We start from the raw sequence: 26,678 nt of genomic DNA, 5'->3' as shown, positions 1-26,678 counted from the left end.
GAGCGCGCGGAGAAGCCGGCACGTGCCCCCCACCACCCCACCCCCGGGTTATACTTTACCGGCGGATGGATGGTTTATGTTTGTTTGTTTGTTTGTGTTTGTGTTGGAACCGGGCGGCAGTGAACTCGGTGAAAGAGTGAGGGAGACAAACATGGAGACCCCGGGGGAGATACTGTTAATGGGGACGGGGGGAGATACTGTTAATGGGGACGGGGGAGTGGGGGAGATACTGTTAATGGGGACGGGGGAGGGGGGGAGATACTGTTAATGGGGACGGGGGAGGGGGGAGGTACTGTTAATGGGGACGGGGGAGGGGGGGAGATACTGTTAATGGCGACGGGGAGGGGGGAGATACTGTTAATGGGGACGGGGGGGATACTGTTAATGGGGACGGGGGAGGGGGGAGGTACTGTTAATGGGGACGGGGAAGGGGGAGATACTGTTAATGGGGACGGGGGGGATACTGTTAATGGGGAGGGGGGAGATATTGTTCATGGGGACGAGGAGGAGGGAGATACTGTTAATGGGGACGGGGGGATACTGTTAATGGGGACGGGGGAGAGGGGAGGTACTGTTAATGGGGACGGGTAGGGGGGGAGGTACTGTTAATGGGGACGGGGGGGATACTGTTAATGGGGAGGGGGGAGATATTGTTCATGGGGACGAGGAGGAGGGAGATACTGTTAATGGGGACGGGGGGAGATATTGTTCATGGGGACGAGGAGGAGGGAGATACTGTTAATGGGGATGGGGGGGAGATACTGTTAATGGGGACGGGGGAGGGGGGAGGTACTGTTAATGGGGACGGGTAGGGGGGGAGGTACTGTTAATGGGAACGGGGGAGGGGATAGGTACTGTTAATGGGGACGGGGAGGGGGGGAGGTACTGTTAATGGGGGCGGGGGAGGGGGGAGATACTGTTAATGGGGACGGGGAGGGGGGAGATACTGTTAATGGAGAGGGGGGAGGGGGAGGGGCGAGGTACTGTTTATGGGGACAGGGGGAGATATTGTTTGTGGGGACGAGGAGGAGGGAGATACTGTTAATGGGGACGGGGAGGGGGGGAGGTACTGTTAATGGGGACGGGGGGATACTGTTAATGGCGACGGGGGAGGGGGGAGATACTGTTAATGGGGACGGGGAGGAGGGAGGTACTGTTAATGGGGACGGGGAGGGGGGAGATACTGTTAATGGGGACAGGGGAGGGGGGAGATACTGTTAATGGGGACGGGGGAGGGGGGAGGTACTGTTAATGGGGACGGGGGGGAGATACTGTTAATGGGGACGGGGGGGATACTGTTAATGGGGACGGGGAGGGGGGAGGTACTGTTAATGGGGACGGGGGGAGGGGGGGACATACTGTTAATGGGGACGGGGGGGATACTGTTAATGGGGACGGGGGAGGGGGGAGGTACTGTTAATGGGGACGGGGGAGGGGGGAGGTACTGTTAATGGGGACGGGGGAGGGGGGTAGATACTGTTAATGGGGACGGGGAGGGGGGAGATACTGTTAATGGGGTCGGGGGGGATACTGTTAATGGGGACGGGGGAGGGGGGAGGTACTGTTAATGAGGAGGGGGCGAGGGGGGAGATACTGTAAATGGGGTTGGGGGAGGGGGGAGATACTGTTAACGGGGAGGGGGGAGATACTGTTAATGGTGACGGGAGATGGGGGAGATACTGTTAATGGGGAGGGGGGAGATACTGTTAATGGTGACGGGAGATGGGGGAGATACTGTTAATGGGGTCGGGGGAGGGGGGAGATACTGTTAATGAGGAGGGGGCCGGGGGGAGATACTGTTAATGGGGACGGGGGGAGATACTGTTAATGGCGTTGGGGAGTGGGGGAGATAATGTTAATGGGGACGGGGGGAGGGGGAGATACTGTTAATGGGGACGGGGAGGGGGGAGAAATTGTGTTAATGGGTACGGGGGAGGGGAGAGATACTGTTAATGGGGACGGGGGGAGATACTGTTAATGGCGTTGGGGAGTGGGGGAGATACTGTTAATGGGGATGGGGGGAGGGGAGAGATACTGTTAATGGGGATGGGGGAGGGGAGAGATACTGTTAATGGGGACGGGGGGAGATACTGTTAATGGCGTTGGGGAGTGGGGGAGATACTGTTAATGGGGATGGGGGGAGGGGAGAGATACTGTTAATGGGGATGGGGGAGGGGGGATATTGTTAATGGGGACGGGGGGAGGGGAGAGATACTGTTAATGGGGATGGGGGAGGGGGGATATTGTTAATGGGGATGGGGGAGGGGGGATATTGTTAATGGGGACGGGGGGAGAAATACTATTAATGGCGACGGGGGAAGATACTGTTAATGGGGGCGGGGGTGGGGGCTGATACTGTTCATGGGGAGGGGGGGGAGATACTTTTTATGGGGATGGGGGACGGGGGAGATACTGCTATTGGGGAGGGGGGAGATTCTGTTAATGGGGACAGGGGCTTAGATACTGTTAATTGGCACCAGGGTGAGGGGAGATACTGTAAATGGGGACGAGGGGAGATGCTGTTAATGGGGACGGGGGAGGGGGAGATACTGTTAATGGGGACGGGGGGAGGGGAATGATACTGTTAATGGGGACAGAGGGAGATACTGTTAATGGGGTCGGGGTGAGGGGGAGATACTGTTAATGGGGACGGGGGGAGGGTGAGATACTGTTAATGGGGATGGGGAGGGGGGAGATACTGTTCATGAGGACGGGGGCGGGGGGAGATACTGTTAATGGGGACGGGGGAGGGGGAGATACTGTTAATGGGGACAGGGGCGGGGGGAGATACTGTTAATGGGGAAGGGGAAGGTGGGAGATACTGTTAAAGGAGACGGTGGGAGATACTGTTTATGTGGACGGGGGCGGGGGGAGATACTGTTAATGGGGACAGGGGGAGGGGGGAGATACTGTTAAAGGGGATGGGGGAGGGGGGAGATACTGTTAAAGGGGATGGGGGAGGGGGGAGATACTGTTCATGAGGACGGGGGCGGGGAGAGATACTGTTAATGGGGACAGAGGGAGATACTGTTAATGGGGTCGGGGTGAGGGGGAGATACTGTTAATGGGGACGGGGGGAGGGTGAGATACTGTTAATGGGGACAGAGGGAGAAATATTGTTAATGGGGACAGGGGAAGTGGGGGATACTGTTCATGAGGACGGGGGCGGGGGGATATACTGTTAATGGGGACCTGGTGGAGAAATACTATTCATGGGGACACGGGAGGGGGGAGATACTGTTAATTGGGACTGGGGGGAGAAATACTGTTAATGGGGACGGGGGCGTGGGAGAGATACTGTTAATGGGGGCGGGGTGGGGGCAGATACTGTTAATTGGCACCAGGGTGAGGGGAGATACTGTAAATGGGGACTGGGTGTGGATACTGTTAATGGGGACGGGGAGGGAGTTAGAAACTGTTCATGGGGGAGTGGGGAGATACTGTTAATGGGGATGGGGAGGGGGGTGGATACTGTTAATGGCGACGCAGGAGGGGTGAGATACTGTTAATGGGGACGGGGAGGGGGGAGATACTGTTAATGGGGACGGGGAGGGGAGAGGTATTGTTAATGGGGACAGGGGTGTTAGATACTATTAGATACTGTTAATGGGGATGGGGGAAACTGTTAATGGGGATGGGGGAGAGTGGAAATACTGTTAATGTGGAGGGGGGAGTTACTGTTAATGGGGATGGGGGAGATACTGTTAATGGGGAGGGGGGAGATACTGTTAATGGGGACGGGGAGGGGGGAGATACTGTTAATGGGGACGGAGGAGGGGTGCAATACTGTTAATGGGGACGGGGGGAGGAGGGAGATACTGTGAATCGGCATGTGGGGGAGGGGGAGGTACTGTTAATGGTGCCGGCGGGGGTTAGATACTGTTAATGGGGACGGGGTTGTGTTAGATACTGTTAATTGGGATGGGGATGGGGAGGGGAGGTTATATACTGTTAATGGGAATGGGGGGGTGGTTAGATACTGTTAATGGGGATGGAGGAGGGGTGAGATACTGTTAATGGGGATGGAGGAGGGGTGAGATACTGTTAATGGGGATGGAGGAGGGGTGAGATACTGTTAATGGGGATGGAGGAGGGGTGAGATACTGTTAATGGGGACGGGGAGAATGATACTGTTACTGGGGACGGTGAGGTTAGATACTGTTAATAGGGACGGGGGTGTTAGATACTGTTAATGGTGATGGGGGAGGGGGGGTTATATACTGTTAATGGGGACGGGGAGGAGAGGTTAGATACTGTTAATGGGGACGGGTGTGTTAGATACTGTTAATGGGGACGGGGAGGGGGAGATACTGTTAATGGGGACGGCGGAGGGGGAGATACTGTTAATGGGGACGGCGGAGGGGGGAGATACTGTTAATGGGAACGGAGGAGGGGTGAGATACTGATAATGGGGATGGGGAGGGGACAGTGGGGTTAGATACTATAGATAGTGTTAATGGGGACAGGGAGGGGAGGTTAGATACTGTTAATGGGGACGAGGGAGGGGTGCAATACTGTGAATGGGGACAGGGGGTTAGATACTGTTACTGGGGACAGTGGGGTTAGATACTATAGATACTGTTAATGGGGACGGGGAGGGGGGAGATACTGTTAATGGGGATGGGGGAGAGGGGAAATACTGTTAATGTGGAGGGGGAGTTACTGTTAATGGGGATGGGGGTTTGGATACTGTTAATGGGGACGACAAGGAAGGGTTATTACTGTTAATGGGGACGGGGGAGGGGTGAGATACTGTTAATGGGGGCGGGGGGTTAGATACTGTTAATGGGGACGATGGAGAGGGGTTATTACTGTTAATGGGGGGTTAGATACTGTTAATGGGGACGGTGGTGGGGGGAGATACTGTTAATGGGGACAGTGAGGGGATGTTAGATACTGTTAATGGGGACGGGGAGTGGGGGTTAGATACTGTTAATGGGGATGGGGAGGGGGTTAGATAATGTTAATGGGGACGTTGGAGGGGGATAGATACTGTTAATGGGGACAGGGGGGTGAGATAATAGTGGGGACAGGGGGTTAGATTCTATTAATGTGGACAGAGCGGGCTGTTAGATACTGTTGATTTGGAGAGGGGGTTAAATACTGTTGATGGATAGAGAGGGTGTGTACAAATAGTGTTGACGGGGGGAGGGAGGGGAAGCGTGTGTTAATGTGGGAGTAGGGAAAGAGACTGCTAATTTTTGCCTGTGGTAAAGGTGTGAATAGGTTTGATTTTTGAATCTTAGACTGTTTGGTGTGGGCCTTCGCTTATCTTCTTTAATTGGCGAATATGGATTGATTGTTAAAAATTGGGATGAGTACATAACATTTTTGCATTTTACGAAGTGCTACTAAAAATACATTTCAACTAAATGTTGATGCATTATATTTGATCTTTTAAACTGAATTTTGTACAGGTGTATCATTGTTTTGCAGGTGGCTGGGTGTTAAAATCAGGTAACATTGGGAAGCACGATTTTATATGTGTTGCTGATTTTTTTGAAATGTCAGTGCCTACCACTGAGTGGTGAGACACAGTTTTTATCCCCACGTTCTGCTAGTTAGTTAATCTCAGTCACTGGGGCTGAAGTTGCCATTGATCAGAAGCCAAAGCATTGGAGTGTGACCATGGAAAAACAATCAAAAGATTTTTCCACTGTGTTCTTCGTGGGACAATCTGTATAGAAAAAAAACAGCATTGGTGATTGAGAGTAAGGTATCTTCCATTACAACCAACAGTTTGACCTGGAAAAGGAGCAAATAATTTTTAAAAAGAAACAATGTTCTCATACTTATTTTTCATAAATTGTGAGAATCAACCAGGGAATATATTTCTCTTGAGATTTAGGACAGTATCACCTTAAATGGTTAGATTTATGGTAAGAGCATTTGTGAATAGAAATTAATACTTTATTTTCTCCTGCCAGATGTGTTGAGCTGTCAAATGACCTATTCTGTAATGACTAGTTAATTATTACTTACTATGCTCCCTCTTGCAGTACACAATAGATGTTTACACGATGTACTCACTGCCTTGTGAAAATTAACAACTCTAGAATTGTAAGCAATACTGAAAAGGAATGTTTCACCTGTGAACAGTTAAACCATTTGGCACTACTTGACATGCAGCTGATATTGTGGTAGCATCTATCCAGGTTATTTCTTCTCTGGTTTCACTTGCAATAACATGGTGAATATCGTGATTTGGAGATGCACAAAGTTACAAATCACACAACACTAGGTTATAGTCCAACAGGTTTAATTGGAAGCACTAGCTTTTGGAGCGACGCTCCTTCATCAGGTGGTTATGGAGGACACAATTGTAAGACACAGAATTTATAGCAAGTTTTGAAATAGCAAGAGAGAAAGGAAGAATAAAAAGAGATATACTATAAACAAAACAGCACAACATTGTAATTTGATTTGGGCAGAATGGGCGATGGTTAATTAGCTCAGTTTCATTTTTGTGGATATGTCCAAAACAAGCAGGCATAAGTTTCTGATGAGAGGGGAAAAATTTAAAAGGGATCTGAGGGGCAACTTTTTCACATAGAGGATGGTGTATATGGAACAAACTGCCAGAGGACATGGTGGAGGTTGGTACAGATTCAATATTTAAAAGGCATTTGGATGAGTATATGAATAGGAAGAGTTTAGAGGGATATGGTTTAAATTCTGGCAAATGGGAATAGATCAGTTTAGGATATCTGGTCAGCGCAGATGAATTGGACTGAAGAGTCTGCTTCTGTGTTGTGTAACTGTATGACTCTAAGAGGGAGTGTATGACCAATGGAGAAATCCAAAAACGTATTGATGTGCAAAGATGTAGAGGTTAACGACATGTCCCCTGAAATCCTGGTTACAAGTAGGTAAAGCCATAGAAAGTTCAGAAGCATTTTCATAAATGAGGTCTTGAAAAAAGTAGTGAGGGCATATATTTATACAAAATTAGAAAACTCGTTGAAGTAGGTTTTGGACATCACTTTACAGAAAGGGCTTTACTAACCTCGGGAAGATACGACCTAGTTTGATCTTACTTTCTTGAATATATTCACTAATTTGGCCTTCACAGCCCTCTGTGGTAGAGAATTCCACTGATTCACTATCCTGTCCGAGTAAAGGAAGTTTTTCCTACTCAGCTCTAAATGGCCCACCTCATATCCAAAGACTCTGAGCCTTCAATGTAGACTCCCAAAACAGGGAAAATATCCTCTCTGCATCTGGTCTGTCCATGCCTGTTAGAGTTCATGTTTCAACCACATCCCCCTCATCCTTCTAAACTCTACTAAATACAGGGTCAGTAGACCTGATCTTTCCTTATTGGAAAGTCCTGGTATTCCCACGTCAGTCTCATGAACCTTCTCTGTACTCCCTCAATAGCAAGTATATCCTTTCTTCTACAGGGAGATCAAAACTGCAAACAGTGCTTCTGGTATGGTATCCTTTCTTAGACCAAACCTGCACACCATGGCCCTATATAAATGGAGTAAGACAGTTACTTCTGAGCTCAAATGTTCTTGCAATGAAGGCTTTTCTAATTGCTTGCTGAACCTAACTGTCTATTTTCATTGGCTGGTGTACCATTTTTCAGCATTTCACATTTGCATAATACTCTCCTGTTGTTGGCACCGAAGTGTATAACTTCACATTGTACTACATCTGCCATGTATTTGTCCATTCACTCAGCTTGTCTTCATCACCTTGAAACTTCCTTGCATACTCATCACAAATCATAATTCTTTGTCATCAGCAAACTAGGAAATGTTGCATTTAATTCCCACTTTCCGGTCATTTATATATATCATGAATAGTGGGACCGAAACACCAATCCTTGCAGTATCCCATTAGTCACTGCCTGCCACTTAGAAAAAGACTCATTGGTTCTTGCTTGTGGTTTCAGAGGGTCACTGGCATACTGAGACTTACTGTGGAAGTTTTTGTTCTGCAACAGAAGCTGAGTCATTGACTGTCCAGTGTTGCATTCGGTAAGGTGTTCTGATGGAATTGACTGCCATGTCCATACTGAAAACGATGGCTGACTGCAGTCTCTGCACAAAACTCTGCGCTAAGTTGCGACCAGAATCTTCCATGCTCCTTGATATTGAACAGAGCTTTCTGATAGACTTCTTCATGCATCAAGTATTTCACTGTCTGTGCTCACAAGCCTTACTTTGTAGTAAAACCAGGAAATCCTCAGCAGATCCTGTAACAGCTTTGGAAGGAAAACAGTTAACATTTCAGGACTGTGACCCTTTCGATTGATTCCAGTCTCTTCTGTCCTTATTTCAGATTTCCTCTTCTATTGGCTGTCTTCTGTAGCCTAACCCATTAAACTCCTCATCTGAGTTCTCACTCTCCAGCAAGATAGCATTTGTACTGTCTTTGACATTTGTTCTGGTGCAATGCGTTGTGCCCAATGTCTCACCATCTGAAAATCTTGTTGCTGTACTATCCACTAAGATATGCTCAGTGTAAACTTTGGAGCAGTAACAATGTCAAGCAGTGTAACTATTGGTCATCTTCACTGTCTTCTTGGTCTTTTTATTATAATCTGGCTGGTATCTGTTTGGTGGGGGAGGGGATGGGGGGTGAGAACAAAAGCCAATTTGGTAGGATTGTGGTGCAGGAAAATGGCATGGACATGGAATGGAGTTCATGCCTACCTAGACTATAAAGGAGAAGAAGGATGGAAGAAGAATGATTCAAGCCGCTGTGTTCTTACCAGATCATAAGTCTGCTCTCTCCTTAGAGAGATGACGAGTGGTGATTTAACCTGAGGGTCACCATGCCTCATGAGGTAGGAAGAGACCTCATCATCATCAGTAGATTCAGCCTAGATAGCGAGCACTACCTCTCAACTCCAGGAGAATGAGCAGCACTCTCTCCTGTATGGCAGGAACAGTTAGCCCTCGCCAGTTCCTGCTACCTTCAGTAATGTGCTCCATTGTGGGTTATCATAAGTATAGTTCAGTCTATCTCACTGGTCATGATTGAATAAGGTGTACAAGCGACATGTGGCTGAGAGACTTGACACAGTGTGAGTTAGGGTGAGATGAATGCCAAAAATACTAGATATGAGTCAGAAAAATTAGTTGAATATTGACAATATGGTGATTTGAGCAATGGATGAGCCTAATGGTGCTGTTGGCAGGATATGTTATTTGAAATGTGTTCATTAACCTTGACCAGATGATAACATTAAACATCCTGTGGAACTGCAATCAGATTCTTGGGGTTAAACTTCTAGCATTGACTTCCATGGCTAACTGCTGTTGCTGGTGTGTGTGTGTGTATGTGGGGGTGGGGTGGGTGGAGCAAGAGATCCTTGTTGCACACGTGTTCCCGATGTCAACTTTATTTTTTGCACAACACTTATGAATGATGCCAGCAGCTTTTGTTCGTGATGTATTGAGGGGTAGCAATCAGCATAATATTTACCTAGAAGCTTTGCTAGATTTTTAATTGTCTAACTTTCTGTGGGTAACGAAATTAAATGTTGCGAAACCCTCTGAATTCTTCAATGTAAACGTGCTCCAGGTTCAGGGAAATTGCCCATTGGAAGCTTCAGTTTCCCAGACAGTTCCCTCCATCAGATATTCCGCAGGGTTCCAATGTGTAAATTAAAAGTAAAAGAACTGTGGATGCTGTAAATCAGAAACAAAAGCAGAAGTTCTTAGAAAATCTCAGCAGGTCTGGCAGCATCTGTAAAGAGAAATCAGCATTAACATTTTTGGTCTGGTGACCCTTCCTCAGAACTGCTTCAGTCCTGAGGAATGGACACCGGAACCAAAATGTCACCTTTGATTTCTCTTCACAGATGCTGCCAGACCTGCTGAGCTTTTCAGCAACTTTGGTTTTTGTTTCCAATATGTAAATCCCATCTTTGCTAAAGGACCAACTCTCTGTCCAGCAGAATAACTTTGTGTATGTTCTGAATTTTGTAAGCATCAATTGAGCACGATCAATATTCTGCATTTTACAAACAGTCAACAGGTTTCTGCTGAAAAATGTGTTGCTGGAAAAGCGCAGCAGCATCCAAGGAGCAGGAGAATCAACATTTCGGGCATAAGCCCTTCTTCAGGAATGAGGAGGGTGTGCCAAGCAGGCTAAGATAAAAGGTAGGGAGGAGGGACTTGGGGGAGGGGCGTTGGGAATGCGATAGGTGGAAGGAGGTTAAGGTGAGGGTGAGAGGGGTTGGGGGCGGAGAGGTCAGGAAGAAGATTGCAGGTCAAGAAGGCGGTGCTGAGTCCGAGGATTGGGACTGAGAAAAGGTGGGGGGAGAGGAAATGAGGAAGGTGGAGAAATCTGCATTCATCCCTTAAGGTTGGAAGGTTCCTAGGCAGAAGATGAGGTGCTCTTCCTTCAGGCATTGTGTTGCCATGGTTGGGCGATGGAGGAGTCCAAACACCTGCATGTCCTTGGCAGAGTGGGAGGGGGAGTTAAAGTGTTCAGCCATGGTGCGGTTGGGTTGGTTGGTGCGGGTGTTCCGCAAGTAGGCAGCCTGTCTCCCCAATGCGAGGCGCATATTCCCAATTCCTTCGCCTCCGCCGCATCTGCTCCCAGGAGGACCAATTCCAATACCGAACAACCCAGATGGCCTCCTTCTTCAAAGACCGCAATTTCCCCTCAGTCGTGGTTGATGATGCTATCCACCGCATCTCCTCTACTTCCCGCTCCTCCGCCCTTGAACCCCGCCCCTCCAATCGCCACCAAGACAGAACCCCACTGGTCCTCACCTACCACCCCACCAACCTCCAGATACATCGTATCATCCTTCGTCATTTCTGCCACCTCCAAACAGACCCCACCACCAAGGATATATTTCCCTCCCCTCCCCTATCAGCATTCCAGAAAGACCACTCCCTCTGCGACTCCCTCATCAGGTCCACACCCCCCACCAACCCAACCTCCACTCCTGGCACCTTCCCCTGCAACTGCAAGAAATGCAAAACTTGCGCCCACATCTCCCCCTCACTTCCCTCCAAGGCCCTAAGGGATCCTTCCATATCCACCACAAATTCACCTGCACCTCCACACACCATTTACTGCATCCGCTGCACCCGATGTGGCCTCCTCTATATTGGGGAGACAGGCCGCCTACTTGCGGAACGTTTCAGGGAACACCTCTGGGACACCCAGACCAACCAACACAACCGCCCCGTGGCTGAACACTTTAACTTCCCCTCCCACTCCGCCAAGGACATGCAGGTCCTTGGCCTCTTCCATCGCCAGACCATGGCTACACGTTGCCTGGAGGAAGAGCGCCTCATCTTCTGCCTAGGAACCCTCCAACCATAAGGGATGAATGCAGATTTCTCCACCTTCCTCATTTCCCCTCCCCCCACTTTTTCTCAGTCCCAACCCTTGGACTCAGCACTGTCTTCTTGACCTGCAATCTTCTTCCCGACCTCTCCACCCTCACCCCCTCTCCGGTCTATCACCCTCACCTTAACCTCCTTTCACCTATCGTATTCCCAACACCCCTCCCCCAAGTCCCTCCTCACCTTTTATCTTAGCCTGCTTGGCACACCCTCCTCATTCCTGAAGAAGGGCTTATGCCCGAAACGTCGATTCTCCTGCTCCTTTGATGCTGCCTGACCTGCTGCGCTTTTCCAGCAACACATTTTTCAGCTCTGATCTCCCGTATCTGCACTCCTCTCTTTTTCCTAATAGACAGTTATAGACAACATTGGTGCATTTCTCAACTAGCCAGTTATAAAAGGAAATTGGAATCAGAGAGTTTAACTATTCCACTTCAAAGGTTAACTTGAGTGTAGTATGGAGCGTGTTAAGATGCGCTAGGAATTTGCAAGCCTGGTCTCTAATTTACTGCTCTAGAAATGCCTGGCATCACTATATTATGGTGATCTAAATACTCTCTGAGTATTTTCTGAGTCTATATTCATTGAATTTATAAACTTAGCAACTCACAGTATTGATTTCAGCTTTAATGACACCATCTGTGTAAAGAGATGGTATTGCTATGGGATTCCCTAGGTCCACCTGTCGCTAACATTCTACCTGGTTTTCACAAAAAAAATTGTGTTTTCAGTGGAATGGTCCCCTAACCTACTCTTGAATATTTCCATAACATAGTTTTTACATTAGATCACAGCTTCCTCAGCCTTTTAAAGTGAACTTAGAAGATCCCTACTTTGCAGAGGAGCTGGTATTCTGACCAATATCTATCCTTCACTAAGTCATTGAAGAGATAGGCTTTATAGTTATCTAGCAAACAACAATTTGATTGCAGATAGTCAACATGGTTTCGTCAAGGGAAGTTATGTCTCACAAACGTCATTGAGTTTTTTGAGAAGGTGACCAAGCATGTGGATGAGGGTAGGGTAGTTGACGTAGTGTACATGGACTTCAGTAAAGCATTTGATAAAGTTCCACATGGTAGGCTGTTGGAGAAAGTGCAGAGGTATGGGATAGAGGGTGATTTAACAGTTTAGATTGGAAACTGCCTTTCTGTAAGAAGGTAGCGAGTGGTGGTTGATGGAAAATATTCAGCTTGTAGTCGTTAAGAAGGCATATAGTGGGTTAGGTTTTATTGGTAGAGGGATTAAGTTCTAGAGCAGTAATGTCATGCTGCAACTATACAAAGCGCGAGTACAGTCACACTTGGAGTTTTGTATACAGTTCTAGTCTCCATATTTTGTGAAGGATGTGGAAGGATTGGAAAAGGTGCAGAGGAGATTTACCAGGATGTTGCCTGATCTGGAGAGAAGGTCTTATCAGGAAAGGTTGAGAGACTTGGTCTGTTCTCATTGCAGAGAAGGCGACTAAGAGGGGATTTGATAGGAACATACAAGATGATGAGATAGCGTAGACAGTGAAAGTCTTTTTCCTAGGATGACGACATAAGCTTGTACGAGGGGACATAGCTACAAATTGAGGGATATAGATTTGGAGGGATATGATGGGCCAGGAGCAGGCACATGGGACTAGTATAGTTTGGGATTATGTTCAGGTTGGACCGAGGGACTTATTTCCATGCTGAATGATTCCATGATTCTAAGAAATATTCCCTAGAATTTAAACTGGCAATTTACCTCATTGTCTTATAGACATTATGCTTCTGGAGTACGACCACCTTATTTCAAACATCTAATTCTGGTCCATTTTCAAAACCTTTCCTTCAACTGGGATTGTTGAATTACTCATTTTTGAGCAAAAATATACAGAAGCTTGAACACACGTACCAGCAGGTTCAGGAATAATCTCTTCCCAGCCATTATTAGACTGATGATAAATGCTGATCTTGCTAATGCTGAGCTCACCTACCGCATGCCCTGCACAATGTAACCTTTATGCCTCTAACTAAGTCTTTTTGGTCTGTACATCCTTGTTTACTTTACTTTACTTTAAATGTCTTTTAAATATTATGTTATAAGTGTATCTGTGTCGTCCTGTTCCCGCCTCAGTCAAAGCAAAACGCTCAGAGACACTGTGTAGTTTTACCTCCTTCATCTTTATTCCTGGCCCTGGAGAGAGAGAACAATCACCCATGTGCACAGGGACATGAGTTCTCAGTCTTCTGTCAAACAGCAATTTCTCAATGAATTATATAGTCATTTTACAGGGAGGAGCATCCAGATAAGACAACATACTCATTGATTGTAACGGTCACCAAATCAATATGTGTCAGTAGTAGAGATTAAGCCTTCAGCTGTTATACAATGAATGTTCTTAACCTTGTTAACTGGCTTCACATAATGGGTATTTTTCCCCTTGTTAACTGACCTTACATACTGAATGCTTCCAATATTGTTAAATGGCTCTACATAATGACTGCTTTTCCACCTTGTTAACCCATTACCCTTGCCTCCAGTACCCCATTATTAACTGCAAGTTCTTATCTGATCTGAGTCATGCTCAGCTAACCTCTTGTTTCACAAATCTTAAAACTTAACTCTTTCCCTACCTGCTTATACCTTTTACATTTTCTCACCTGCATCCACCACTTCCTTTGGCAGTTCATTCCACATATGAACCACCCTCTGTGAAAGTTGCGCCTCAGCCCCTTTTAAATCTTTCTCCTGTCACCCTAAAAATATGCCCCCTAGTTTTGAACTCATCCACTCCATGGAAAAGACCCTTGTCGTTCACCCTATTTATGCCTCCCATGATTTTATAAATCTCTATAAGGTCACTCCTCAACATCCCGCACTCCATTGAAAAAACACATTTCCTGAAGAAGGGCTTATGCCGAATCGTCGATTCTCTTGTTCCTTGGATGCTGCCTGACCTACGCTTTTCCAGCAACACATTTTTCAGCTCCATTGAAAAAAGTCCCAGCCTATCCAAGCTATCGTTATAACTCAAACCATTCAATCCCAGCAACATCCTGCTAAATCTTTTCTGAATGCTCTCCAATTTAATAATATACTTATATAGCAGGGTGGCTAGAACTGCACTCAGTACTCCAAAATCTCCTGTACAACCTCAACATGACGTCCCAACTCCTATACTCAATAAGAGTAGAGTGGTGCTGGAAAAGCATAGCAGTTCAGGCAGCATCCGAGGACTGTAAAATCGACGTTTCAGACAAAAGCCCTTCATCAGGGTTTACTACTCCTCGGATGCTGCCTGAACTGCTATGCTTTTCCAGCACCACTCTACTCCAGAATCTGATTTCCAGCATCTGCAGTCATTGTTTTTACCTAGTTTTTTTCTATACTCAATAGTCTGAGCAATGAAGGTAAGCATGCTAAAACCCTGCTTAACCATCCCACCTACCTGTGATGCACCTTTCAAAGAACTAAGAACCTGAACCCATAGGTGTCTTGGTTCGACACATTACCCAGGGCCCTACTCTTTGTGAGAGAGTCTAGGACCAGAGGACATAGCCTCAGAATAATGTGTCATACATTTAAGACGTTTAAAGAGGAGTTTCTTCTCTCAGCAGGCAGTGAATCTGCGGAATGCTTTACTCCAGAAGATTGTTGAGGCTGTGTCATTAAATATATTGAAGGCTGAGAAAGATTTTTAATCAATAAGGGAATCGAGTGTTATGAGGCCAATGCGGGAAGGTGAAGTTGTGGTCTGACAGATCAGCCATGAACTCATTGAATGACAGAGTGGACTTGATGGGCTGAATGGCCTACATCCGCTTTTAGGTCTTAACGGTCTTTTAGAAAAGCTATCATTCACACACTTCTAATGTGTTGAGTGACCTCATCAGTGCTATAATTTTTAAGATTCCCCCATTCAGTAAAGTTAAAAAACTTCCCAAAAAATGACTCCTTACTGATTCATAGCAAAGTAATGGTTAGCAGGGCTGCTTAACGCCAGGACTCAATCCTTGCACATCTCTAGTTTTTTTTGCAAAGAATGATAAGATTCCTTCATTAACATTTGCCATTTCAGGATGGACGTGGATTTGGCATTGGTGAGCTGGTCTGGGGGAAGCTAAGGGGATTCTCCTGGTGGCCTGGTCGCATTGTGTCCTGGTGGATGACTGGCCGAAGTCGGGCGGCTGAAGGAACGCGATGGGTGATGTGGTTTGGAGATGGAAAATTTTCTGTTGTAAGTTTAATGTCTTGGCTTTTAAAAAATTCTTTCATGTACTTTCTTACTGTGACTGGGAGAATAGAAATATTTGATCTCAATAAAAATACTCCAAAATGGGTCTAAGATTATAAAGTATTTTTGTCATGCCACTTCCAAAATTCATGATTTAAACGTGATCACATTTGATTATTCTGTTCATTTGATAATGCTGTGTAGGCACGGTGGCACAGTGGTTAGTAGGCACGGTGGCACAGTGGTTAGCACTGCTGCCTCTCAGCGCCTGAGACCTGGGTTCAATTCCCGACTCAGGCGACTGACTGTGTGGAGTTTGCACGTTCTCCCCGTGTCTGCGTGGGTTTCCTCCGGGTGCTCCGGTTTCCTCCCACAGTCCAAAGATGTGCGGGTCAGGTGAATTGGCCATGCTAAATTGTCCGTAGTGTTAGGTAGGGGGTAAATGTAGGGGTATGGGTGGGTTGCGCTTCGGTGGGTCGGTGTGGACTTGTTGGGCCGAAGGGCCTGTTTCCACACTGTAAGTAATCTAATCTAATCTAAAAAGCTGGCACTGCAGTCCTCACAGTGTGATGGCTTTCTCATGATAGAAGACAGTGTAACACACACCAATATATTACAGTAAATCCTCTGTATCTGCAAAATCACAAATTGTGAATTTGCTCATCAGTATCAAAAGATAAGTTAGAATAAACTTCAACGTCCTTGAGCAAAACTCTGTGATATTTAACATATTTTTAACCTACATTTAATTTAGCTCCACACTCACTAATTTCATCATTTACGGGGGTTTTCAGGAATGGAGCCCTTGCTAATGTGGAGGACTGACTGTACCGAGAAACACCTGCATCATGGAAATGAAGCAGCACAGTATCACATTGCATAGAGTATTAGTATGCCGTGCTACTGAATAGCAGTTTGCAAATATAAATCCAAACCAGCAAAACTACTGAATTCCCCGATTCAGCAATGTCAGCACTGAAATACTGAGGCAGTACCAGGGCCGTCCTGTGGGAGGGCTCATCAGTGAGGTAGTGTTCTTATAACACAAACTGAGAAAATCAACTTAGATTGTCAACAAAGTGGAAGCTAGTGACCCACTCACCAATTTGGCAAAGATAATACGTGGTCTAAAAGGACCAAGGGATTACTTTCTTTCAAAAGAAAAGTCTCAAGAGACATGCACGAGTCCGTGACTACAAATCTTAAAATTTTTATGTGTGCACCGACTGGTTAGTCACAGGAAAGTATGGAGTAACTGAAATTTGCGTGTCATCTGCACTTCAAGAAACGAAAGGGACAAATAAAAGATGATAACAGAAATTCGAGAAGTAGAGAAATAGGATTACCATAGAGAGGGGTATGAGGAAGGAATAGGAGGAGGGAGAATTAGTTGATAAAGAAAAACTGAAATTTAGGGAAAAAGCAACAAAATAATACCAAAAGAACATAGCTGAGGAAAAGAATAATGTAGCTAGAGAAAAATAAAGAAGCAATAAGCAAAGGTAACTTTTCAGATGTATCTATTTGTTTTGCAAGTCTCTAAAAGAAGATGTTCTACAGACTTTTAGATGTAAGAGATTCCTGGTTGGAGGACCTGGAACAAAGGAAGATGGTTGTGGTTGCTGGAGGTCAGTCATCTCAGCTCCAGGTCATCTATGCAGAAATTCCTCAGGGTAGTGTCCTAGGCCCAACCATCTTCAGCTGTTTCTTTAATTGCCTAATCTCCGTCAGCAGGTCAAAAATGGGGATGTTCACCAATAATTGTGCAATTTTTAGCACCTTTTGCAACTCTTCAGACACTGAAGCAGTCCATGTTCAAATACAGTAAGATCTGGACAATAACCAGGCATTGGGCTGACTCATGGCAAGTAACACTTGGTCTGTGTGGGATGTTCTTTGGGGCATTAATGCAGACTCGATTGGCAAATAGCCTCTTTCTGCACTGTAGGGATTCTATGATTCCAGAAGAAAATTCTGAATATGATTTGGAAACACTTCTCTAAGTTCTCTTGTTCTTGATACTTTTGAACAAAATAATTCAGGTACACTTCTACTTGAGGTGTGTAAATGAAACATCTCCAGCCTTTCTGTTCTGGAGTTGTGAAAATAAGCTACCTTAACTCTTTTGCTTCTTAAAGACTGAACAAAGTGCTTCAAATCCTACTCTTGAGACGTATAAATTAATTCTCCAGCGCTCTTAGAGTCATAGAGAAGTACAGCATGGACACAACCCTTTGGTCTAAGTCGTCCATGCCGACCAGATATCCTAAATAAATCTGGTCTCATTTGCCAGTATTTGACCCATATCCCTCTAAACCTTGCCTATTCGTATACCCATCCAGATGCCTTTTGAATATTGTACTTGTACCAGCCCTCCATCAGTTCCTCTGGCAGCTTATTCCACACATACCACATTGCGTAAAAAAATTGCCTTTTAGATCCCTTTTACATCTTTCCCGCCTTCCCTTAAACCTATGCCCTCTAGTTTTGGACTCCCCCATTCCAGGGAAAAGACCTTGTCTGTTTACCGAATCCATGCCCCTCTTGATTTTATGAACCTCTAGAAGGTCAGCCTTCAGCCTCTGATGCTGCAGGGAAATAGCCCCAGCCAGTTCAGCCTCTCCCTTCAGCTCAAACCCTTCAACCCTGGCAACATCTTTATAAATCTTATCTGAACCCTTTCAAGTTTCACAGCATCCTTCTTGTAGCAGGGAGATCAGAATTGCATGCAGTATTCCTAAAGTGGCCTAACCAGTGTCCTATACAGCCACATATCATTCCATCAACTGACACCACTGAAAACAGAGTAAGAATGATCATTCATCTCGTTGCTTTTGTAAAATTTTAATGTTTGTAAATGGTTGCTGTATTTGTCCACACACCAAGTCGGTATATGAATAATAATTAATATTATGTGAAGTGTATTGAGGTATTTTTCAGAGGCAGTATAGAATTCCTTGATATAAATTTATCTCTCCTAGTTTGTTTGTTTTCTTTCTACTTTCCCTTTTTATGTCAGGTGTGTTGGGCTAGAGTTATGTGAATGAAAGATCATATGTTCTTCTCTCAATTATCACTGAGCTCAGTTTTCTCTCATTTGACAGGTCTGTGTAGAAAAGCTGATGCCTTTGAGTTCTTTTTCTACTGCCTTTCACCAGCCAACCTATAGCAAACAGCCTATGTATAGGAAAGCAATTTTTGAAGTCTTACAGGTATGAAACTCATTCATTAATCTGTTTTTTTAAATGCCTGTTCATAATAAATATATCATACCAACTGAAGTTGGTATGAATGGCCCTTCGAGAAAGCACGTCATGGTTTAGTCACAGAAAACTAGATGAGGCCTGCAATGGAGCTTCTTAGGATGCAGCAAGCTGAAAATATTACATGGATACAGGTCTTAAACAGGAACAAAAGTGCAGCAGAGCAAAAGAAGCTGAGCAAAATGGTATCCTAGGCAAATCAAATACCCTGAGCAGGAGCAAGCAGCACAGCAGTGGAGAGACTGAAAGCCGATGATTAAGAAGAGCAATTTCTCTCCATCCTCACCTGGACAGCTGAGATTTATTCTCGCAAACCTTGTATTCAAAGTAAGAATCCTACCAGCAATACTTAGCACAGTATCAAAGAATTTGTCAAATACCCTTCAAAGTTTGGTTGTAGGTGAGGAAGAGTCCATTACCTGTATCTGAGATGGTGGAATGAGCAAACAGCTAGCAGATGAAACTTAACACAGTGATATGGAGTGATCCATTTGCCTGCAGAATGAAGCTAGACAAGCAGGAGGTTGGAAGAACTCAGCAAGCCAGGCAGCACCAGGAGGTGGTGAAGGCAACGTTTCGGGTGTAACCCTCCTTCAGGATTCAGGGTGGGGGTAAGAAGAGCTGCAGAAAAAGAGAGTAGGTTAGGGGAGGGGAGGGTTTTGAGTGGGGAGGGGGCGGAGTAGTATGGTAGGGATAGGTGAACACAGGTAGAGGGTTCAACCTGGTTGGTCGATGGGAGGAATGAATTTGGTTGGTAGCTGGAAGGAAGAGTGGGTTAGAGGAATGGAAGGGAGGGGGAGGGGCTGGGAAGGAACTTGGATGGAAAGGGAGGTTATTTAAAATTGCAGAACTCAATGTCGAGTCCTCTGGGCTGTAACTGCTCCGGCGAAAGTTGAGGTGTTGTTCCTCTAATTTGCAGTCTGATTCGCTGTCGCAATGGGGGAGGCTGAGAATGGTCATGTCGGAAAGGGAGTGGGAAGTGGAATTAAAATGGGCTGTGACCGGGAGGTTCAGTTGGCCCCTGCAGGCCTGGCTCAGATGCTCAGCGAAATGTGCCCTGAGTTTACGTTTGCTCTCTCTGACGTTGAGAAGACCACAGTAGGAGCACCAGATATGGTAAACTAGTTTGGAAGAGAGACAGGTGAACCTCTATCACACCTGGAAGGACTGTTTAGGGCCCTGGATGGAGGTGAGGGGGGTGGTGTGCCGGCAGGTTTTGCATCTTTTCTGGTTGCAGGGGAAGGTCCCGGGGTTTCAGGTAGGTGTTGGTGGGGAGAGTGGCGTGAACCAAGGATTGGCGAAGGAACAGTCCTTACGGAAGGCAAAGAGGAGTGGGGAGGAGAAGATGTTCTTGGTGGAGGGATCTAATTGGAGTTGGTGGAAGTGTTTAAGGATGATGCATTGGAAGCAGAGTCTGGTGGGGTGGTAGAACCCTGTGTTTTGGTGGGGGCGGGGACAATTTTTGAGCAGTGGAATGGGAGTGGTGGAGGGCTGTCTGGATGACAGAGTGGGGAAAAGCATGTTGTTTGACATAGGTGGACACATGGGATGTTTGGGAGTGGAATGTCTCCTCATCCGACTCTGTCGCATCTGCTCGGAAGAATTGGGAAAATGGGGTGGAGTTCTTACAGGATATTGGGTGGGAGGTGGTGTAGTCCAGGTAATTATGGGAGCCTGTGGGTTTATGGTAAACGTCAGTCTGTAGACTGTTGCCAGAGATGGAAACGAAGATGTCAAGAAAGGGGAGAGAGATGTCTGGGGTAGACCAAATGAATTTAAAGGTGTTCTGGAAGTTGTTGGCAAAGTTGATGAATTGCTCCAGTTGATAGCAGATTTTATAAAGGTGTTCAAAGTCATGAGAGGTCTGGACAGAGTTGATTGAGAATATTTGTTCCCATTGAGAACCACTGCAAACTAATTTAGGATAATTGATATTTAAAAAATCACATGTGATATTAGGGGAGATGTCGACACACACAGTATTGTTAGGACTTGAAATGCACTGTCTGACAGTGTGGCTGAAGTTGATTTAATTGCAGCTTTCAAAAGCAAATGGATAAGAAACTGAAAAAAACTGCAGGTAAAGGTAGGAGAGTGGGACGAGCCAAATTGCTGTACAGAGTATAGGTCCAGAATGAGAGACAATATTAAACAATATGTAACTCTAAAGGAGGACCCAATGTAAATCAGCAAATGGCAAAGCAGGTTGATGGGAGGGTTAAGTTTTTGGAATCCTGCACGTCAGAAATAGGGGAATAGCGAGCAATAGCAAAGACGTTATGATGATAGAAAATACTGTTTTGGCCTGAGCTGCCATTTTGCATCCAGTTCTGACCATCACATTTGAGGAAGGGTGTAAAGGCATCAGAGAAAGTGAATGAAACGTTCACGAGAAATGTTTCCAGGAATGAGGAACTTCAATTATGTTGATAGATAAACTGATGAAGCTAAAGCTGTCCTTGGAGAAAGAAAATTGAAAGGACGTGTTCAAACTCGTAAAGAATTTGACAAAGTAAATAGTGAAAAACTGACTTAAAAAATTGAAAAACAAACACCAACTTAAAATTGCTCACAGAAAAATAACATGACAGAAACCCTTTTATATTGATGTAATGGTTAGGATCTTGAAATAGAAATGCCAGACTGCATCAAATTCAGCAGAGTAGAGTGAAGTAGAATACAGAGAAAGTGAGGACTGCAGATGCTGGAGATCAGAGTTGAGTGTGTGGTGCTGGAAAAGTACAGGTTATTCTCAATTCCTCCGCCTCTACTGCATCTGCTCCCAGGAGGACCAGTTCCACCACAGAACACACCAGATGGCTGCCTCCTTCAAAGATTGCAATTTCCCCTCTCACGTGGTCAATGATGCCCTCCAATGCATCTCATCTCCACCCTTGCACTCCACCCCTCCAACTGCAACAAGGTTAGAACCCCCCCGGTCCTCACCTTCCACCTCACCAACCTCCGTAAACATTGCATCATCCTCCGCCATTTCTGCCACCTACAAACAGACCTCACCACCAGAGATATATTTCCCTCCCGACCCTATCTGCTTTCCATAAAGACCATTCCTTCCGCGACTCTTGTCAGGTCCACCCTCCCCCCCCACCCCACCACCAAACAAACCCACACTCCCCTCCCGGCACTCTCCCCTGGCACCGCAGGAATTGCAAAACCTGCCCCCACACCACCTCCCTCACCTCCGTCCAAGGGCCCAAAGGAATCTTCCGCGTCCATCAGAGTTTTACCTGCCCTTCTACACATGTCATTTACTGTATCCATTGCTCCCGATTGGGTCTCCTCTACATCAGGGAGACAGGACGGCTACTTGCAGAATGCTCCACAGAACATCTCCGGGACACCTGCACGAACCAACATCACTGCCCCATGGCCAAACACTTCAATTCCCCCTCCCACTCCATCAAGGACATGCAGATCCTGGGCCCCCTCCATTGCCACTGTCTTACCACCCAACGCCTGGAGGAAGAACGCCTCATCTTCCGCCTTGGGATCCTCCAACCACAAAGCACCAATGTGGATTTCACCAGTTCCCTCAGTCCTCCTCGTCCAGTTCCAACCTCCCGACTCGGCACTGTCTTCATGACCTGTTCAACCTGTCCATCTTCCTTCTGACTTATCTGCTGCACCCTCCTCTCTGACCTATCACCATTACTCCCACCTCCATCTACCTATCACACTCTCAGCTACCTCCCTCCCCCTCCCCCAGCCCCCCCCCTCCCCCCCCTTCCATTTATCTCACCACCACCTCTGCTCATAAGCCTCACTTCTGATGAAGGGTTTTTGCCCGAAATGTCGATTCTCCTGTTCCTCAGATGCTGTCTGACCTGATGTGCTTTTCCAGCACACCACACTTGACTTTCATCTACTCTTGGCCAGAACACGTGCAATTGAAAGCCATTACTCTATTCTCTGTTGTTTAATCAAATGGAGTAAAGTCAAGAAGACTCCTTTGAGACATTAGTCTGACCCACTCTATTTTTCAATGTCTGCAAGTAATTCAGTGTAACAAGATACACACTGAGGAAAATCTGTACTGTATTTTAACACCAAGGGGAAAATACTCAAAGGCAATCATTCATCACAGTGGGATCAAGGGTTATACGGGATAGGAATGTGGAATTTGAATCTCAAACCCATTCAGCCATGACCTAATTGAATGGCAGAGCAGATCCACGTTTGCTTCTGTTTCATGTGTTTTATCACAAGTGGATGATAACATTAATTGTATTTTGTTTAACTATGCAACATAATTCCATATTACGTCAAAGTATAGCCATTCATGATAAATAAACTGGTGCAGAAGTCAATGTTAATCAAAATGGATTAGACCATGGCAGTAGCCACGTGTTGATAGGATTCTGTTGGATAACTGAAAATTCCAGGAAGCCACCATGCTTACAAATGTATGGCAGTACTCAAACTCAGATCTCAAAATTTCCCTCAACAGTTTTTGCAGAGCAAGAATGATAAGGATACTCGATAAACCAGTGAGGGGTGTACATGTTGGTGACATCATGCTAGGAATAACTGCTCTCTGTGCATTTATTCATGGCCATTCTCAATCAATCACATAATTAATTCTCTCTCATATTAATACATTCTGATCTTCAACCTCAAGTTTATAATTTTAATTCCAATCTTATCAAAAGACACTTTCTGGTTCAAACAAATTTTGTAAAGGGTCTGTGTTGTTAAAACAAAGGGAATAGACAGCTGAATGTTTGTAAACTCAATGAATGACCTAAGATTAGTTAATGAATCATTCTGTCAAAGAGGCAAACATAAATATTACAAGTTGACTTACCTTTTATGTTAATTTTAAATAGCTTCCTTCTCCTGTAATGTGGGCACACGTCATTATACTGGAGTCAAGGGCCTGAACCTAAATACACCAGAAAATGTATCTGAAAGAAACTACTCCTGCATTTGTTCTTTGCTAATTATTACACCTCATGATGCCTGTTGGTTACAGTAATGTGTATATTGAATAATTTGTGCATCATTTAGAGGAAAACAAGCACACCATGAAGGAAAATGGTGTGTATAAGTAATTTAAAATTATGATTTGTGTTATCTTTACACAGATAACCTCGTAGAGTTACATCCCAGCATGCATTGCTGCCTGGGACTTGTATGTTCAGCAATGTAAGCTGCACCCTCAGGTTTCAGATTACCAAATGATTTTCCTGACTCTTCAGTTTACTATTTTGAACTAGGTGGCAAGCAACAGAGCAGGAAAACTCTTTCCAACACATTCTGGGAATGATGAGTTAGATACTGCCAAAGGTGTGGAAGCCCAAACCAAACAGATGATCGAATGGGCTTTGGAAGGATTTCTGCCTTTGGGGCCAAAGAGTTTGGAACCACCGGAAGGTAAGATTGACCGTAGATCGGGTCACAGTCCAACTTAATTGGTAACTGCATGGATTTTTATTCTTTCATGTAAATTGTCATATATGTGTTGAGATGAGAAATTAGTGCTGATAGTTATACATAAAGGAAAAGATCATCTGGAAGAATATTTTCTCTCAAGAAAGCCTTGTGCAGAAAATCTGAAAATTTCTGCTTTGGTACTATTGAAGTTAATTGAGGGCCTAAAGAAGGATCATTAGACCCGAAACATTAACTCTAATTTCTCTCCACAGACGCTCCTAGACCTGCTAAGATTTTGCAGCAATTTCTGTTAGTGTTTCAGATTGCCAACATATACACTTCTTTTGGTGTTTACTGAAAGAAAGGCCTGTTGTGTTAGTGGCTGGCTCAAAACTCTTCTTTATACAGTTTCCACAGCTAATTCTATTGTCTCCTTAAGTGTTTCATTTTTACGAACATGTCAAACTCCTGTAGCACAGAAGAAGGCCATTCAACCCATCATGTCCATGCCATCAACAAAGGTCTGATTACATTAATCCCATTTGCCAGGTCTTGGCCCAAAGCCCTAGAGGTTAAGGCAAGACAAGTGAGTATACACATACTGCTGAAATCTTATAAAAGTTTCTAACTTCACTATCCTTTCAGGCAATGAGTCCCAGAATCCTACCAACCTCGAAGTGAAAATATTTCTCAACTCCTCTTAGTCACCTTCACCATAGCTTAAATGTGTGCCCTCTGGTTATTGTTCTCTATTTTAATGGAAACAATACCTTCCTATCCACTGTACTGATGCCTCTCATAATCTTACATACCTCGATCAACTCCCCATTTAACCTTTGCTACTCCAAGGGGAATAATCCCAGCTTATCTTTCCTCATAGTATAGATCCTCCAGCCACGGCAACATTCTGATCAATCTCTGGAACCTTATAAATCTCAAAGGATTCTGTTCCCTTATTTTTATATGGTAATGACTGGCAATATACAGAGAGGAGGGTTCTTGTTTTTCAGAACGAGGTGGCCTGTCTCTCAAATGGTCCCTGTCATCATCCATTCTGTAAGCCATGCCCTCACCACCTAATACCTTCCTATGTATGAAGTGTGCCATAGCTTCCACCACTCTGTTTCTTTATTGTTTCAATTGGCTGTTTACCCCTTTGCAGTATATGCAAGTTACTGGAATGATGACTTTTTATACTTGTCTTTATTGTCCTCTGAGTCCCACCATTTCACTTGTTCTGTAAGTTGATTATTAGGTTTTCAATTTTGCTTAATAATGTTCTAAGTTAGTTCTTATTAACTAGATACTGCTTTAGGAATCTATCTGGTCTCCTTTGCTCTGGATTTCTTTTTCCTGTTTGTCAGCGGTACATCCCTACTTCACTTTTAACATGGTCATGGAGCGAGATTTCTTATTGTCAGCTCATATCAGCTATGGGATGTTATTCAAGTATTTCTGTGTGTCCAGCAGTAAATGCTTCCCACTTCAGGAACTAGGAGAGTGCTGCTGTTAGCAGACTCCGAGACCCAGTACCCTAGACTGTTCGATGTACTGACCAGGCCTGCAGAATCGGAGGCCTGGATTGCTGACTCAGATTGGTTTCTGCCTTGTCCTAACTCAGTGTGCTAATTTAAACATACTCATGCAGTGTCTCAGTCTCACCATTTCCCTGTTTATTCCCATCTGTGTGGTATCCCACCAAATATGCCATTTTACAATCCAAGCAGTCCAAGTTGGAGACCTTTTGATGGTCTTCCAAGGCTAGATCTTGGAAAATAAAGAATTGGAATCCCTTGCAAAGGAGCCAGAGCTTTAGTGAGATTTAATGAGACACAGCATCACTTATAGTTGGTTGGTATTTGTCTTGACCGAATCAGTCATTTAAAGTGCAAACTGTGTGGTGTTCAGCGCATTTTGTCTCGTAACTCATTTACCGTATAGCAATCCTGACTGTTCCGCTATATGTATACAGTTTGAGTTTGTGGTTTAATACACTCTTAACTGCTAGAACCTCCGTTAGTAATTATTAATTAAATTTGATTTGTTCAAGTTTGAATAATAAATATTTTTGCATCTCCCGAAATTCTGAAGCATTTCTTCCGTGTTCTATTCTCGAAAAAATTATGGTTTCTGAAGTCGGATAATTACAAGAACTCCCCGTTGGTCCATAGCCATTCTCTTAGCTGGAATCTGTGAACCCGAAAACTCTGAACATCACCATTTAAAAGTTTAATGTCTTTAAAAGTGATTTTTTTGCTTTACTGTTTTTGTTGGCAAAGTGAACACCTCCCATTTTCTCTCAATATGCTTCTATACATCTAGTTCCTCACCAACCTAAGTATATCTCTCTGTGGATTCTTTGTGACCTCCTTAGCTATTACGTTGTCACCAGCCTTTGTATAATCAACATACCTGGATATTTTACTCTAAATTTCCCTAGTCTACTTTATTTCTAGATCAATAGTGTCTCCCCCTGTCCAAATGCATTTTCCA

General features: G+C 45.0%; 1 protein-coding gene across 10 annotated transcripts in view; it reads left to right on the top strand.

The window, feature by feature from the left end:
• The window catches only part of dnmt3ab (DNA (cytosine-5-)-methyltransferase 3 alpha b), a 608,585-nt gene that overhangs the window by 423,129 nt on the left and 158,778 nt on the right, over positions 1–26,678 (top strand). For all 10 annotated transcript variants that reach the window (XM_060854172.1, XM_060854193.1, XM_060854182.1 and 7 more), the window contains 3 exons: positions 15,373–15,531; positions 18,633–18,740; positions 24,029–24,185. In XM_060854172.1, coding sequence (XP_060710155.1) covers positions 15,373–15,531; positions 18,633–18,740; positions 24,029–24,185 — 424 coding nt within the window. The remainder of the gene's footprint in view (positions 1–15,372; positions 15,532–18,632; positions 18,741–24,028; positions 24,186–26,678) is intronic.

This window comes from Hemiscyllium ocellatum, chromosome 3 (assembly GCF_020745735.1).
Source record: "Hemiscyllium ocellatum isolate sHemOce1 chromosome 3, sHemOce1.pat.X.cur, whole genome shotgun sequence".
Classification (NCBI taxonomy): Eukaryota; Metazoa; Chordata; class Chondrichthyes; order Orectolobiformes; family Hemiscylliidae; genus Hemiscyllium; species Hemiscyllium ocellatum.
The sequence above is the reverse complement of the archived record's forward strand: the minus strand, read 5'-3'. Positions and strand labels throughout refer to the sequence as shown.